This window comes from Delphinus delphis, chromosome 3 (genome assembly GCF_949987515.2).
Source record: "Delphinus delphis chromosome 3, mDelDel1.2, whole genome shotgun sequence".
Lineage (NCBI taxonomy): Eukaryota > Metazoa > Chordata > Mammalia > Artiodactyla > Delphinidae > Delphinus > Delphinus delphis.
In genome coordinates this window covers 5,154,986-5,167,628 of record NC_082685.1, presented here as the reverse complement: position 1 = coordinate 5,167,628, position 12,643 = coordinate 5,154,986, and the positions used below count along the sequence as shown (strand labels likewise).

The window sequence follows — 12,643 nt, the reverse complement described above, 5'->3', positions numbered from 1 at the left end:
CGCGTGCTCCATGTGGCCTGTGCCATGGCCCCGGGCCTCGGTGGGTCCCCCGCCTGGAGATCCTTCCTGCCTGCATATCTTCTCACACGGTCCTTGTGACGACAGCAGCACACGACTTAACTACCTGTGGTGTGGGGTTTTCCCACGACATCCTCCATTTCTAGAAAACCAGCATTTATTTTTCAAGTACAGTGACAGCGAACATATCAGTGTTTGTTGTAAAAATTGAATCGTTCTAAATAATCCCCTTCCATCCTCACCCCAGACCCCTGTGACCTCCCCACTCCGCCTCAGAGGTGACCACGGGGGGAAATCACTGCAAATCTTTCCTATTTTCACACATCTCCACAGGAGCATCATAATTTTAGAGGATTTGTAGGGTTTTTTTAGACAGTATAGTTTTATGTGGCCACAGAGAACTGTGCCGTAATTACGGAGCCAGTCCGTCTTTTGGGCATTCGGGGTGTCACCTCTCTTTAGTCTGAAGAGCACTTGGAGCATCTTTGTGCCTTCGTTTTGAACTCACCTCTCTGGTGGAGTCCTCAGGAGCAGTTCCCAGGGGTGTAATTGCCGGTTCGGAGGATGTGCCTTTTTGAAGTGCCTCTTTAAGCATCTGTGCTGCGTGGTCAGCCCCAGCAAGGCAGTGCCTGTTCCCGGCCCCAGAGCAAAGTTCCTTCCTGCACCTCCTGAGGACAGTGCCTAAGAACCGTGCCAGGGGTCTGATGGGCGTTCCCCCAGGAAACCGGTGGGGCAGGGAATTACCACTTCTTAACCCTGAGCACCTGGGTCAGAGAGGTGGGCTGTCCCCACTGGGGACCAGGGCCGGGGACTGGCAGGCCCAGGACAGGCCCTCCCTCAGCCTCTGTCCCAGCACTGGGGCCTCAGCCCCCCTCAGCGGCTGATCTGGATCTGCCTGGAAGGAGCTGTCCGGACCCAGAGTTCTGACTGCAAGTCAGACCAGAGAACACGCAGTTAGCCCAGCCCTAGTGGGGTCTGCTCCTGCCCCACGGGGTCTGTGAAGTCTCCCAGACAGCTGTCCAGCCTGTGGGCTCAAGCCAGCTCGGAGAGAACGGGTCCCCTGTCCACAGAACGCTGGGCCCTCCCTGGGGGTGGGGAGGGCGGCCCTGTCACCAAGAGCCCCCGTGCCCCCGCAGATCTGGGTCAACGAGGAGACGAAGCTGGTGTACTTCCAAGGCACGAAGGACACGCCCCTGGAGCACCACCTCTACGTGGTCAGCTACGAGTCAGCCGGCGAGATCGTGCGCCTCACCACGCCTGGCTTCTCCCACAGCTGCTCCATGAGCCAGGTGGGCACCTCCCTGATGCTCCCTCCCTTGGAACATTCTGGAAGATCAGGCAGCATTCTGGAACATGAGCACAGGGCTACCCCATCCCGGGCAAGCAGCCAGTGGCTGTTTGCTGGCTGCAGAACCAGCAAGATAGGCACACTCTGGCATCGGGCAGGTCTGGCTCTGACCCCCACCCCCGCTGGGTCCAGCGGCCTCCGCCTGGGGTCCCCTGGCCAGGGGACAGGCTCCTCTCACCTCAGTCTGCTTATCTGCAAGGCAGGGCTGGTGGTAACAGCAGCAGAGTTAGGCAGGGGAACACACCACACGGGGTGAAGATGGCATGTGGTTGATGCAGGTGGCGGGCGAGCAGGGAGGGGGAGGGGGAGGCGCCCCGCGGTCTCAGCACCCCGTCCCGCCTGCAGAACTTCGACATGTTCATCAGCCACTACAGCAGCGTGGGCACGCCACCCTGCGTGCATGTCTACAAGCTGAGCGGCCCCGATGACGACCCCCTGCACAAGCAGCCCCGGTTCTGGGCCAGCATGATGGAGGCGGCCAGTGAGTAGCCCCAGGCCCCCGGGCTCCTGAGCGAGTCCTTCCCCTGGGGAGCCCCAGCTTTCTCGTCACAGGCCTGGTAAATAAGGCAGGTGAGAGGGGGCCATCTGGGCGAGCACAAGGCATTGAGCGGCGCGGCCCCGAGAGCGGGTCGAGCATAACCACAGGTCCCGACCTGTCCTGTGGGCCCCCCGAGACAGTCTCTGGCTTCTGTGCTGCTGTTATGGATGGAGCACATACTCAGTGCAGGAGCCGACTCTGCCAGATGGATGGGGTCCCTACACGGGCCATCCTCGTCCTCAGGGGCGGCCGTCTCCAAGGGCGCCTGTGCAGAGCAGGCACTCCAAAGCCTTCATTTGTGGAAGGAGCCGGGAGTAGGTCGTGAGGGGCCTCGGGGAGCACGAGGCAGCTTGTCAGTTTGCCCAGGAGCCTCCAGGGTGCCAGGACTCTGCCCGGTTGACCCCATGTTCCAATTCTGGCTGCGGAAGCGAAGGCAAGTCAGCTCATCTCGCTGAAATGTTTGCTTATCTACGGAACGGTCCAGTGGCCCCCCATGGGATGTAAACCAAGCGCTCACGTAGCGCCCAGCTCATAGGAAGCGCTCACTAAAGAGGACGCCCTTTCCTGAGCCCAGCCCTGCCACTTGCAGATTTCTAGAACATTGTAGGAAATAGGAACCCCTGGAGTTTGGGGTGGGCTTTATGGGCTGGAAAACAGTTTGTCACATCACCGCCCCCGAAAGCTGAATAAGCAAGCAGCCCCCTCCATCTGACAGCTCAGGCCCTGACTCTCCCCATGTCACCATGGATGTGACAGCGCGGGAACTCTGGCCCTGGTTCACAGAAGAGGAAACAGGGAAGGGAGGGGCCTGCCAAGGCACCCAGCACAGCCAGTGGGGCAGCACTGGGGGCGCGGGTGTCCCGATCCCCAGCCCCCGGCGTGCAGGCAGGCAGACGGGGGGCACCGCTGCCCCAAAAGTCCAGTCTCGCCACATCTGTGAGAAGCTGGCAAGCTGGCCTGTGGGCCAACTCCGGCCACGTCCAGTCATTTTGGCATCACCCGTGGTGACTGGGGCTGCAGCAGCGGCAGAGTCAAGTATAGTCAGCCCCTCCCTAGCCACAGGTTCCGCATCCACGGACGCAGCCAACCACAGAGCGTTCCAAAGAGAAAAGCTTGAGCTGTGTGTGGCAGCTGTTCACATAGCGCTTGCATCGTATTTACATAACGTGTGGTATCAGGCATTATAAGTAACCTAGAGGTGACTTAAAGCTAAAGCACGGGGGAAGGTGTGCCTAGGTTATATGCAGATACTGTGCTATTTCACATGAGGGGCTTGAGCATTGGCAGGTTTGGGTATCTGAGGAGCGCCCTAGAGCCAATCCCCTGAGGATACAGAGCGACGAGTGTGGTTACAACCCAGAGACACACGACGGCTCTTCTGCATGTAAAGCCAAAAATACTTACTACTTAGCCTTTTACAGTAAATATTTGCAGACCCCTGACCTACATCACTATTTACTTATTTTCCTCTTAAATGGACACTCTGTTTAACCTAAATGAACTTAAAGGAAGAGTTGTCTTCACCACTGGATTGGAAAACCAGTGTTGCTTTGCAAAGATACAGGTAACCATGAAAATCAGAGAGAGCCCCCTCCCCGCCATAAAACTGTCCATTAATCAGATCCCAGCGTTGTCATCACCTCCGTACTAGGTGAGCCAGTGTCGGGGCTCTGGAGTTGGTCCCGGCCAGACTGTGGCCTGGCCCGAGCTGGCTCACAGGGTGCAGGGTCACTTCCGCCCTCAGCCTCTGATTTTAACTGTCGGGCAGCACAGGAGATGGGGTGCCTCCGGTCCACCCTCCGGGGCTGGGGGAGTGTGGGCGTCGGCCAGACATGGGCCCTGCTTCGAGGTGGGCTTCCCGGGCCCGCCCCGGCCCAGCCCGGCCCTCGGAGCCACAGCCACTCTGTCTCCGCAGGCTGTCCCCCGGATTACGTGCCCCCGGAAATCTTCCATTTCCACACGCGCTCGGATGTGCAGCTCTATGGCATGATCTACAAGCCGCACGCCGTGCAGCCAGGGAAGAAGCACCCCACTGTCCTCTTTGTGTACGGAGGCCCGCAGGTGGGCGCTGCCCTGCTCCCCACACCCTCCCCCCTCCCCCAGTGCCCCTCCCCATCCCCACTGGCCACGCAGGGTCCTTGGGGGCCCCTGGCTCTCCGCACACCGCACTCTCCGGCACAGCCACCCTTTCACCTGCTGATACTCCCGTGTCCCTCTGGGAAGCCCCCCTAAACCCGGCGTGTGTGTCTGGGCCACCTGCCCAGCAGTGACCCACTCTCACCCCTGGTCACCAGCTTGGGGACAGAGGTGGCCAAGGGCCCTGGGCCCAGCTCTCTGTGAAGGGGACAGGCCAGGCAGGCAGGTTGGCAAGCAGGTCCATCTAAGAGAGCGGTTCTCTGCTGGAGGTGGTCTGTCCCCCAGGTGGTACTTGGCGATGTCTGGGGACGTTTGTAGTTGTCGCAGCTGGGGTGGGGGATGCTCCTGGCATCTAGTGGGTAGAGGCCTCGGATGCTGTCCACACCCTACAGTCAGCGGGATGCCCCTACCCGCAGAGGACGATACGGCCCCAAACATTCATCGTGCCAAATAAGGGACTAGCGTAAGTGACGTCACTTGGGGAACACAGCGCCCGCCACCCGCAGCAGTTTTTGTGTCTGTTTTTAGAGATAACTGAAGGGTAGAAAAGAAAGAGGCTGAAGAAATAAGGGAGTAATTCCATGGAGGGCCTGGGGCAGAGTCCCTGGCCGAGAAGGGAGCCTGGCCGGGGCCTTCCTCTCTGTAGCACATCCCAAGCACAAGGCCTGGTGCACAGTGGGCCCCCGTCTGACCTTCCCCTCCCCACCACTTCCACAACCTGCCCAGGGCCATCCATAGCCTTCACGATAGAGCACAGGCCCCGTCTTCAGGCTGTAAGCCCCCGTCCCATCCCGCTGGCGTCTCGCCCGTCTAGCCCATCCTGCCGGTGTTTTACTTGTATTTCTCACACTTGCCTCATCTCGCCTTCCCCACAGGTGCAGCTGGTCAATAACTCCTTCAAAGGAATCAAGTATTTGCGGCTTAACACTCTGGCGTCTCTGGGCTACGCCGTGGTCGTGATTGACGGCAGGGGCTCCTGTCAGCGAGGGCTCCGATTTGAAGGGGCCCTGAAAAACCAAATGGTAACATCTCTTCTCAGTCCCTTCCTGTGTGGTGAAGGGGGACCTGGGGCTTGGGGGTGGCCCTGGGCCACCTTCATCAAAGATGGTCCTGGCCAGGATGTCAGTCAGAAGTGGGGCGGCCTTTGGAACCAGAGGGAACATCCACTCTGTTGCTCAGCTCTGAGTTGAGCCTTTGGGGAGACAGGTAGACACACGCCCCACCTGGTGCCTAAAACCCAGATGCAGCCAGACACGTCAGTATAGGCCTGATCAGCAGGAAGTCCCAAGGGTTGGGCAAGACAGGCACTGGTGGCTGTGGAAGTGGTGCTGATGGTGGTGATGGTGGTGGTGGTGATAATAACGATGGTGATCGTGATGCGGATGGTGATGGTGATGGTGGTGGTGATGCTGAGGATAATGGTGATGAAGGTGGAGATGGTGATGAGGATGAGGACGGTGATGAGGATGATGCTGATGGTGGTGGTGGTGATGAGGATGGTGCTGACGGTGGTGATGACAGTGATGACACCAGCTGTTCATCAAGCCTCAGCATACGCCAGGCCTCAGAGTACAGGACACTCGGCATCTCGTTTCATCCTCACACCCACTGTAGACTCGGTCCTATTCATGTTGACGTCCTCGTTTTGGGGATGAGGAAACTGAGGCCCAGAGAAGGGACATGACTTTCTCAGAGTCAGCCAGGGGATGGTGGGGCAGGGTTGGTGCCAGGCCTGTCTGACCGCCACCCCAGACAGCAGATTTGCATGGGGCCTGGAGAGAGGGGTAGCTTCCAGAGAGCTGCTTTTGATCCAAGAGGAAGAGGGCTCCCTGCAAGGGAAGAGGTGGGACAGCAGGGCGCGTGCCTGGGAGGAGGCCACTGAGAGGTGCCTGGCCTCATCCCCCAGGGCCAGGTGGAGATCGAGGACCAGGTGGAGGGCTTGCACTTCGTGGCCGAGAAGTACGGCTTCATTGACCTGAGCCGGGTTGCCATCCACGGCTGGTCCTATGGAGGCTTCCTCTCGCTCATGGGGCTGATCCACAAGCCCCAGGTGTTCAAGGTGGGTCCTGTCCCCACCTCCTCCCTCCTGTCTGCCAGCGCCCACCCGTGCCCCTTGGAGCCCGCCCCCCCGGGGGAGGCATCTTGGCAGGGGCCTTGCCACGTGGCTGTTTCTCCCCGCAGCAGCCCCATGGGGCCGAGCCCCCCTCCTCATTGCCCGCCACTGCTGACCCCAGGATGGCGTCCGGCTGCACAAAACCCCGCCAGCAGCTCTCTGTGGGAGGCTGAGCCCGGGACCCCGGCCTCGGATGGGCAGAGGTGGGGCATGGTGTGAAGAGCGTCGGGGGAGGGGCCCCCAGGCCGGCGGCACTGTCAGGGCACCGCGGGGCGGCGATGAGGAGGCGGAGGCGGCAGGAAGGCAGTGGGCCCAGGGAGGGGCCGATCCCGGCCCCGGCGTGCTCATTCAGCTCACCCACCCTCCCGAGACAATGCACGGTCCACGGGGGAGACACATCTGAGGGCCCCTCCCCTGCCAGCCCCCGTGTGCATGCCCACTCCTCACGTCCTCCGGGGGAGGCCCCGGGACAGCCGGCCAAGCGCAGGCTCCCAGGACCTGAACTTTGTGTGTATGTGTCTCTCTCTTTCTTTCTCTCTCTCTCCCCCGCTCCATCCACTGTGGCCCTCAGGTGGCCATCGCAGGTGCTCCGGTCACAGTCTGGATGGCCTACGACACAGGGTACACAGAACGCTACATGGATGTCCCAGAAAACAACCAGCTTGGCTACGAGGCGGGTTCCGTGGCCCTGCACGTGGAGAAGCTGCCCAATGAGTAAGACCCCCACCCGCCCTGACTTCAGGGTCGCCAGGGCTGGCCCGCCTGTGGCCGGCTGGGCGTGGCTTCCGCACCTCCCACTGTGCCTGCCCCTTGGTCCCCTCTGCTCCCGCAGCCCTCCCTCCTCACCGCTCCTCACTGAAAGCAGGTGCCTGGGTTCTCTTGGAGCGAGGAGGGAGGGAAGCCCCCCAGCCCTGCCCCCAGAAAGATAGAAGGGAAGATCTAGAGTCACACCTTGCACGTGCTGGCTCCCCTCATCCCCCAAACACGCAGCCCACCATGGACCCCCTGAGTCAGTTTTGAACCTGAACGGCCTCTGTCTTGTGGGTTTTGACACCGTGGTTCAGAACACAGGTCCACAGTGGTTCTAACATGTAGGTGTGTTGGAACAGCTCTGATGTCCCACGTCAATGCTTTGGGCATTGGCTTCTGATTCGCCGATCGAAAAGAAACTGGCGTGGCCAGTTTCTGGTGTGGCTCTGTCTGGTGAACCTGGGCCCCACCTTTAGTGCCAGGGTTCTCGTCACAGGCTGACCCCGCCAGGGCCCCTCTCCCCGCAAGGCTGCTCTCTAGTCTGGAGGGTGGCCTGGGCTCCACAGTGGCATGCTATCATGCAGCCAAGCTCAGAACCCACTGCTCCATGGCCACTCCGATTTACGTTCACATTCATCCCCATTCACTAGAACAGGAAAACCGTGGAGACAGATGACCAGTCGTTGCCCAGGGTGGGGAGTGCCTGCTCATGGGCACAGGGGTTTGCTCCAGAGTGATGGAAGTGCTCTGGAACTCAGGATAGACATGATGGTTGCACGACACTGAATGCACCAAATGCCCCGAAATCCCTTTAAAATTAGTAATTTTAGGTTGTGTGAGTGTCACTTCAATAAGTTATTTTTATTTATAAATCAAAATTTTAAAAAGTAAGGTTCCTCGACCACCCTTGCCACATGTCAGGCACTCAGTAGCCACCTGGCGGCGATGAGTGACACAGGTCTAGAACGTTCCATCGTCTCAGAGTGCCCGTGGGCAGCACTGCTCCAGAAGCTTCCCCGAGCTCAGGGCATTCCAGGCACAGCCTCTGCGCCCACCCCTCCCCTCCTCGCCTGGAAGGAAGTGAGGGGTCTCCCAGACCCGCCAGTTGTGCACTGTGCACGGGGTTTGAGTTCCGCCACGTTCTGCTGATGAGCTGCTGCTTCCGCCCTCGCTGTCCTGGGGCTGGGACGGGACCCTGGGCCCCCAGCCCTGGCTGAGCGTGGACTGCGGTGCGACTGCCTATGGGCGGGAGAAGGGGGTCTCGCCCCAGACCCTCACGCCCACCTTGTCTTCCAGGCCCAACCGCCTGCTCATCCTGCACGGCTTCCTGGATGAGAATGTGCACTTTTTCCACACAAACTTCCTCGTCTCTCAGCTGATCCGAGCAGGAAAGCCTTACCAGCTCCAGGTGGGTGGCTCCTCCCAGGAGCCCGCTGCGTGGGCAGCAGTGGGTTGGGGCACCCGTGGCCGCGCCCCCATCCTCACACCTGACTGCCTGGCTCCACACTTAGCCGGCTCCCTGGGTCCCGACCACCATTCAGCAGTCGTGCACTGATCGCTCCGGGTCCGCGCCACCTTCTGCTGGCGACACCTGGGAACTGGGCCCGGTGGAGGGAGGCTGATGTTACCGAAATGATTGCGCATGCGCGCCAGGAACCTTGCTTTGAAGGAACTGTACAGAATACTGAAAGCATCTGGGGGCGGGGCGGGGGGGTGTCCCTTGACGGGGGTCAGAAAATAATTCCCCGAAGAGGTGACATTTAAGGGTGCTAAAGAGTAAGTGGGGACTCATCTAGGCCTGGGGGGCAGCTGTGGAAGACACCAGACAGGAAATTAGTAGGCGGGAGCAGCTCCAGGACGGGAGACCAGGGTAGCTGGAGCCAGCAGGAGAACAGCTGGGGAGCAGGATGTGGTGACCGGCATGGCAAGCCGCCTGACGCCTCCGCTGATGGGCGGGATTTCAGCAGTAAGGGGCGGAACCTTGTGAGAGGGCGGGGCTTCAGCGGTAAGGGGTGGGCCTCAGGGGAGGGCTGTGTTTTGTTCCGAAGGGTGAGGCGAGGTGTCAGGCCTCCCTCTGGCAGCCCTGTAGACAGAGGCCCATGGGGGCCAGTGGGACATGAGCCACAGTCAGTTGTCCCGGCAGGAAAGGGGGCGGGAGTGGGGAGCGAGAGGCCTGGTGGATTCGGAGGAGTGGGGGGGTGGGTGTGCTGGAGGCGAGAGGGACAGATTTTATTACCTGCTGCTGCCCTGCAGTCTTTCCGCTTCCTGGACGCCTCCATGCGCTCTGAGCTGTCAGGGGAAGACATGTTGCCATTCAACAAATGGGGAAACTGAGGGTCACTGGGCAGGAGGGACAGGCCGCAGGGACCTGTGGCTGGGCATGCGCTTGCCAGACAGGGCAGGAGGGAGGCGGGGCTCCCTGTGGGTGAAGAGCTGGGTTGGGCGTTGCTTGGCAGTCCCCCCCCCACCAGCTGCACATGCTCTCCAAACACAGGCCAGAGGCAGCTGCACATCAGAGCAAAGGAGTCGGGCGGGGCCAGGATGGATCCTCACCTGTCCCTTCTGAGCCTGAAGCCCTGAGCCTCGCTGCTGGGGTAGCCACTCCCTTCCCATGCGGCCATTGGCGGCAGGTCCTTTAACCTTGGGCCTTGTCTCCTCATCTGTGAAGTGGGCGTGATAACCCCTGCCTCCCAGAGCTTGTGAGGGTCAAATGAGTTCTCTCAGGAAAAGCATTTGGCACCCAAGGGGGTCCCAGAGGCTTGTGAAGGTGAGACAAGACACTCCCTTGGGGGCTGCGAGTGGGGGAGATGGAGCACGCCCACCTTCCTCTTCAGACACCGGGCAGCAGTTGGCCTGCAGGCTGACAGCCCCAGCTTGTTGATGCATCACGTTTGTTGTCAGATGTCAGGACTGGGGGCTGGGAGCACAGTGGGGAGCCAGATGGACCCTCTCCCTGCCCTCACAGCCCAGAAGGAGGAAGAAGTAACCAGACCCAGGGTGGCATGAAGGGGTGGGTGCAGCGGGGTCTGTCCCAGGCAGTGCCGCTGCCCCGGGCCCGGAAGGAGTGGGGCCCGTGAGGCTGTAGGGGCAGCGGGACCCAGGAGTCCAGGTCTTGATCTCAAGCTGGCAAGTCCTTGCGGACCTCTGAGCTGGGGACCATGTGATCAGACTTGTGATTCATCCAGGTTGGATTCATCAAGGCAAGGGTGGAGGAGGGGAGATCTCTGGGCAGTTCGGTGCATTCCTAGGGTCTGGAGCAGGTTTCACGCCTACCCCATGAGCCCTTAGGGCTCCTCTGAGAACTGCTGGGGTGCAGGAGCCCTCATTTCATAGCCAGAGGCAAGACCTGCGTCCCTGTCACCATCTACCCAAGAGCCTGGACATGCGCTCAGCCAGGCTTCAGGGACTGGGTGATTCCTTGGGCATGGCCCTTGGCACCAGCGTGCTGCCGTTTCTCTCTGGGGATGACCCCCCCTCAGGTGGTGAGCAGACCCAGGAAAACACCTGGCACAGCCTGGGGTGGGAGGCTGTCCTGGGGCCTTAGCATGTATAATCCCCAATGGGGCCTGTTGGCGAAATGAACGTGGCTCAGTTGGAGGCACCAAACGTCTGTGAGACACGAAGCCCCAGCCACTCACGGAGCTGGGTTCCTTGCAGCTCTCTGGGTTTGGGGGATAGAGCAGCAGCACAGTTTCTTAAGGCTTTCATATGTGCAAGTCCTCTGTGTTTGAGACCTTAGCTTGCCCAGGCCACAAAGACCCTACAGGGTCTGAATTCTTCGCTCAGCTTTCATGGGGGGCTGCCGTCAGGCAGGCTGTCACTTGCCCAGAATTAACACAGCAAGCTGGCCGTGGAGGGGGGATTCGAACCTGGGCCCCTCAGTGCCGGAGCAAGACCTCTTCCCTTCCTGCACCCTCCCCAGGGGTTGGGGGGCGGGGGCGGGACCGAGGCCCTGAGGAGAGACACTCTGAGCCCGGGGGTGGAGGGGTTCGGGGGTAGCAGGGTGCAGGGGTGCCTCGGTGCCACCAGCCTTGCCTTCTCTGTCCACCCAGATATACCCCAACGAGAGACACAGCATCCGCTGCCCCGAGTCCGGCGAGCACTATGAAGTCACACTGCTGCACTTTCTACAGGAATACCTCTGAGCCCGCGGGCCGCCACGTGCGGGCCTGCACAGTCAGAGCACAAGTGGCTTCGCCGCCGCCGTTGCCGGAGGGACCGAGCGGCCCCGCAGGCCCTGTGCAGCGCCTCCTCCCACCGGCCCCGCCAGACCGCCCGCCCCAGGAGCTGCCGCCTTCGCCCCAACGCCTTTTACTGTTTTCGTTAACGCTCCTGGGGTTTCAGCCTGCTGCTGCTTCGTGGCCAGGATGGAGAGATGAGACCAACGTCCACGAGGCACTTCCTCAAGCCATCCCTCCTCTCCCTGTCATCCAGGAGCGGGAGCCTCAACTCCACTGGGCACTGGAGGCCAGAAGAGACTCGGAGGAGCCAGCCTTTGCCCCGGGGACCCCCAGGCCCAGCCCGGCCACCGGCGCAGAAGCATGCGGTTGCCTTTCCTCCCCACCCGCCCACTTCATATTTGTGTTTCGTTTTGTTTTTCTTTTGGGGGTGGGCATTTTTATGAATTATTTAAAAGAAAGATAGCAAGGGGTGCCTAAATCTAGATTCAGGGTCTGCCGCTGGGCCACAGGGTTCACCCCAGCCAGCACCCGAAGCCCACAGCAGGAGTCGTGCCCGGCAGGCTGTGAGCGGTGCGCAGGGAAGCGGGGCAGCCTTCCGGCCCGGCTTTCAGGCAGGCTCTGAAGCGCACCCGGCCCCGTTCTCCCCAGCCCAGCCCTCCGCCACACGTTTCTGCCTGGCCCGCCGGCCCAGACCGGGGTTCCAGGGCTGGGAGTGGAACCCTCCCCGCCTCAGGGTTATCCTTACTCCTTCCTTTCCCTCCCGCCAAGAGTTCTGCCAGGGGCGGGTAGGAAAAAAACAAAAAAACAAAACAAAAAAAAACCCCACCAGAGACGAACCACCTCTACACATTATGAAAAGAAAATATTTTTGTCGATTCTTATTCTTTTATAATTATGCGTGTAAGAAGTAGACTCATTAAACGATTCCAGATGGAAGCGTCGCCGCCTGCCTGAGGTTCCTTCTGAACCCCTGGGGCTGGTGATGGGGGCTCCTCGAGTGGGCGGGGGTCCCGGGAGGAGGCTGAGCCAAGGGCACGGCAGGCCTTGCAGTCGAAGGATGGGGGCGCTGCTTGCTCAGCGGTGCTGCCCTGGCATGAAGTGGGGGGGTGGGGCGCCACCCCTCAGCCAACTGGCCCAGTAAGGACAGTCCCAGAGGTCCTGAGGCAGCCCGTGGGTGCCTCCGAGGTGCCTGGCCCTTACTTCCTTTTGCACCTCTCCTTGTCCAGAGACTTGACTCAGCGGTTGGGGGTCAGGACACACCGACAAGGGACGGCAGGCTGTGCCCCTCTTCATGTCTGTCCTAACAGCTGAGAGACTAGGAGACCAGAGACCATGCCTGCGCAGAGGGCACTCTTGGTACTTGAGTTTCTAACAGCACGGTGGCCTCTCCCTGTGCCATCAGCCACTCCATCCTTTCGGAAAGTCCAGTTTTTTTTTTTAATGGCTTAAAGAATAAAACTAGTACAAAAGAATATAGAGGAAAAATACGCCCTCCCTCCCGAGAGGTAACCCCTCCCCAGTCTCTCTTTTTAATACCTGCCCTCTTCTGCCCTGTGAAT

General features: G+C 60.3%; 1 protein-coding gene across 7 annotated transcripts in view; it reads left to right on the top strand.

Annotated features, from left to right (window-relative positions):
- DPP9 (dipeptidyl peptidase 9) overlaps positions 1-12,025 on the top strand; it is a 41,191-nt gene extending 29,166 nt beyond the window's left edge. For 4 of the 7 annotated variants that reach the window (XM_060007498.2, XM_060007504.1, XM_060007497.1 and 1 more), the window contains 8 exons: positions 1,155-1,307; positions 1,712-1,847; positions 3,820-3,965; positions 4,916-5,062; positions 5,947-6,099; positions 6,725-6,867; positions 8,200-8,311; positions 10,956-12,025. In XM_060007498.2, the coding sequence (XP_059863481.1) occupies positions 1,155-1,307; positions 1,712-1,847; positions 3,820-3,965; positions 4,916-5,062; positions 5,947-6,099; positions 6,725-6,867; positions 8,200-8,311; positions 10,956-11,048 (1,083 nt within the window). In that variant the 3' untranslated portion in view covers positions 11,049-12,025. Of the gene's footprint in view, positions 1-1,154; positions 1,308-1,711; positions 1,848-3,819; positions 3,966-4,915; positions 5,063-5,946; positions 6,100-6,221; positions 6,357-6,724; positions 6,868-8,199; positions 8,312-10,955 lie in introns of those variants that run through there. The other 3 variants (XM_060007499.1, XM_060007503.1, XM_060007502.1) reach the window with 3 other exon arrangements.
- The last annotated feature ends 618 nt before the right edge of the window (positions 12,026-12,643 follow it).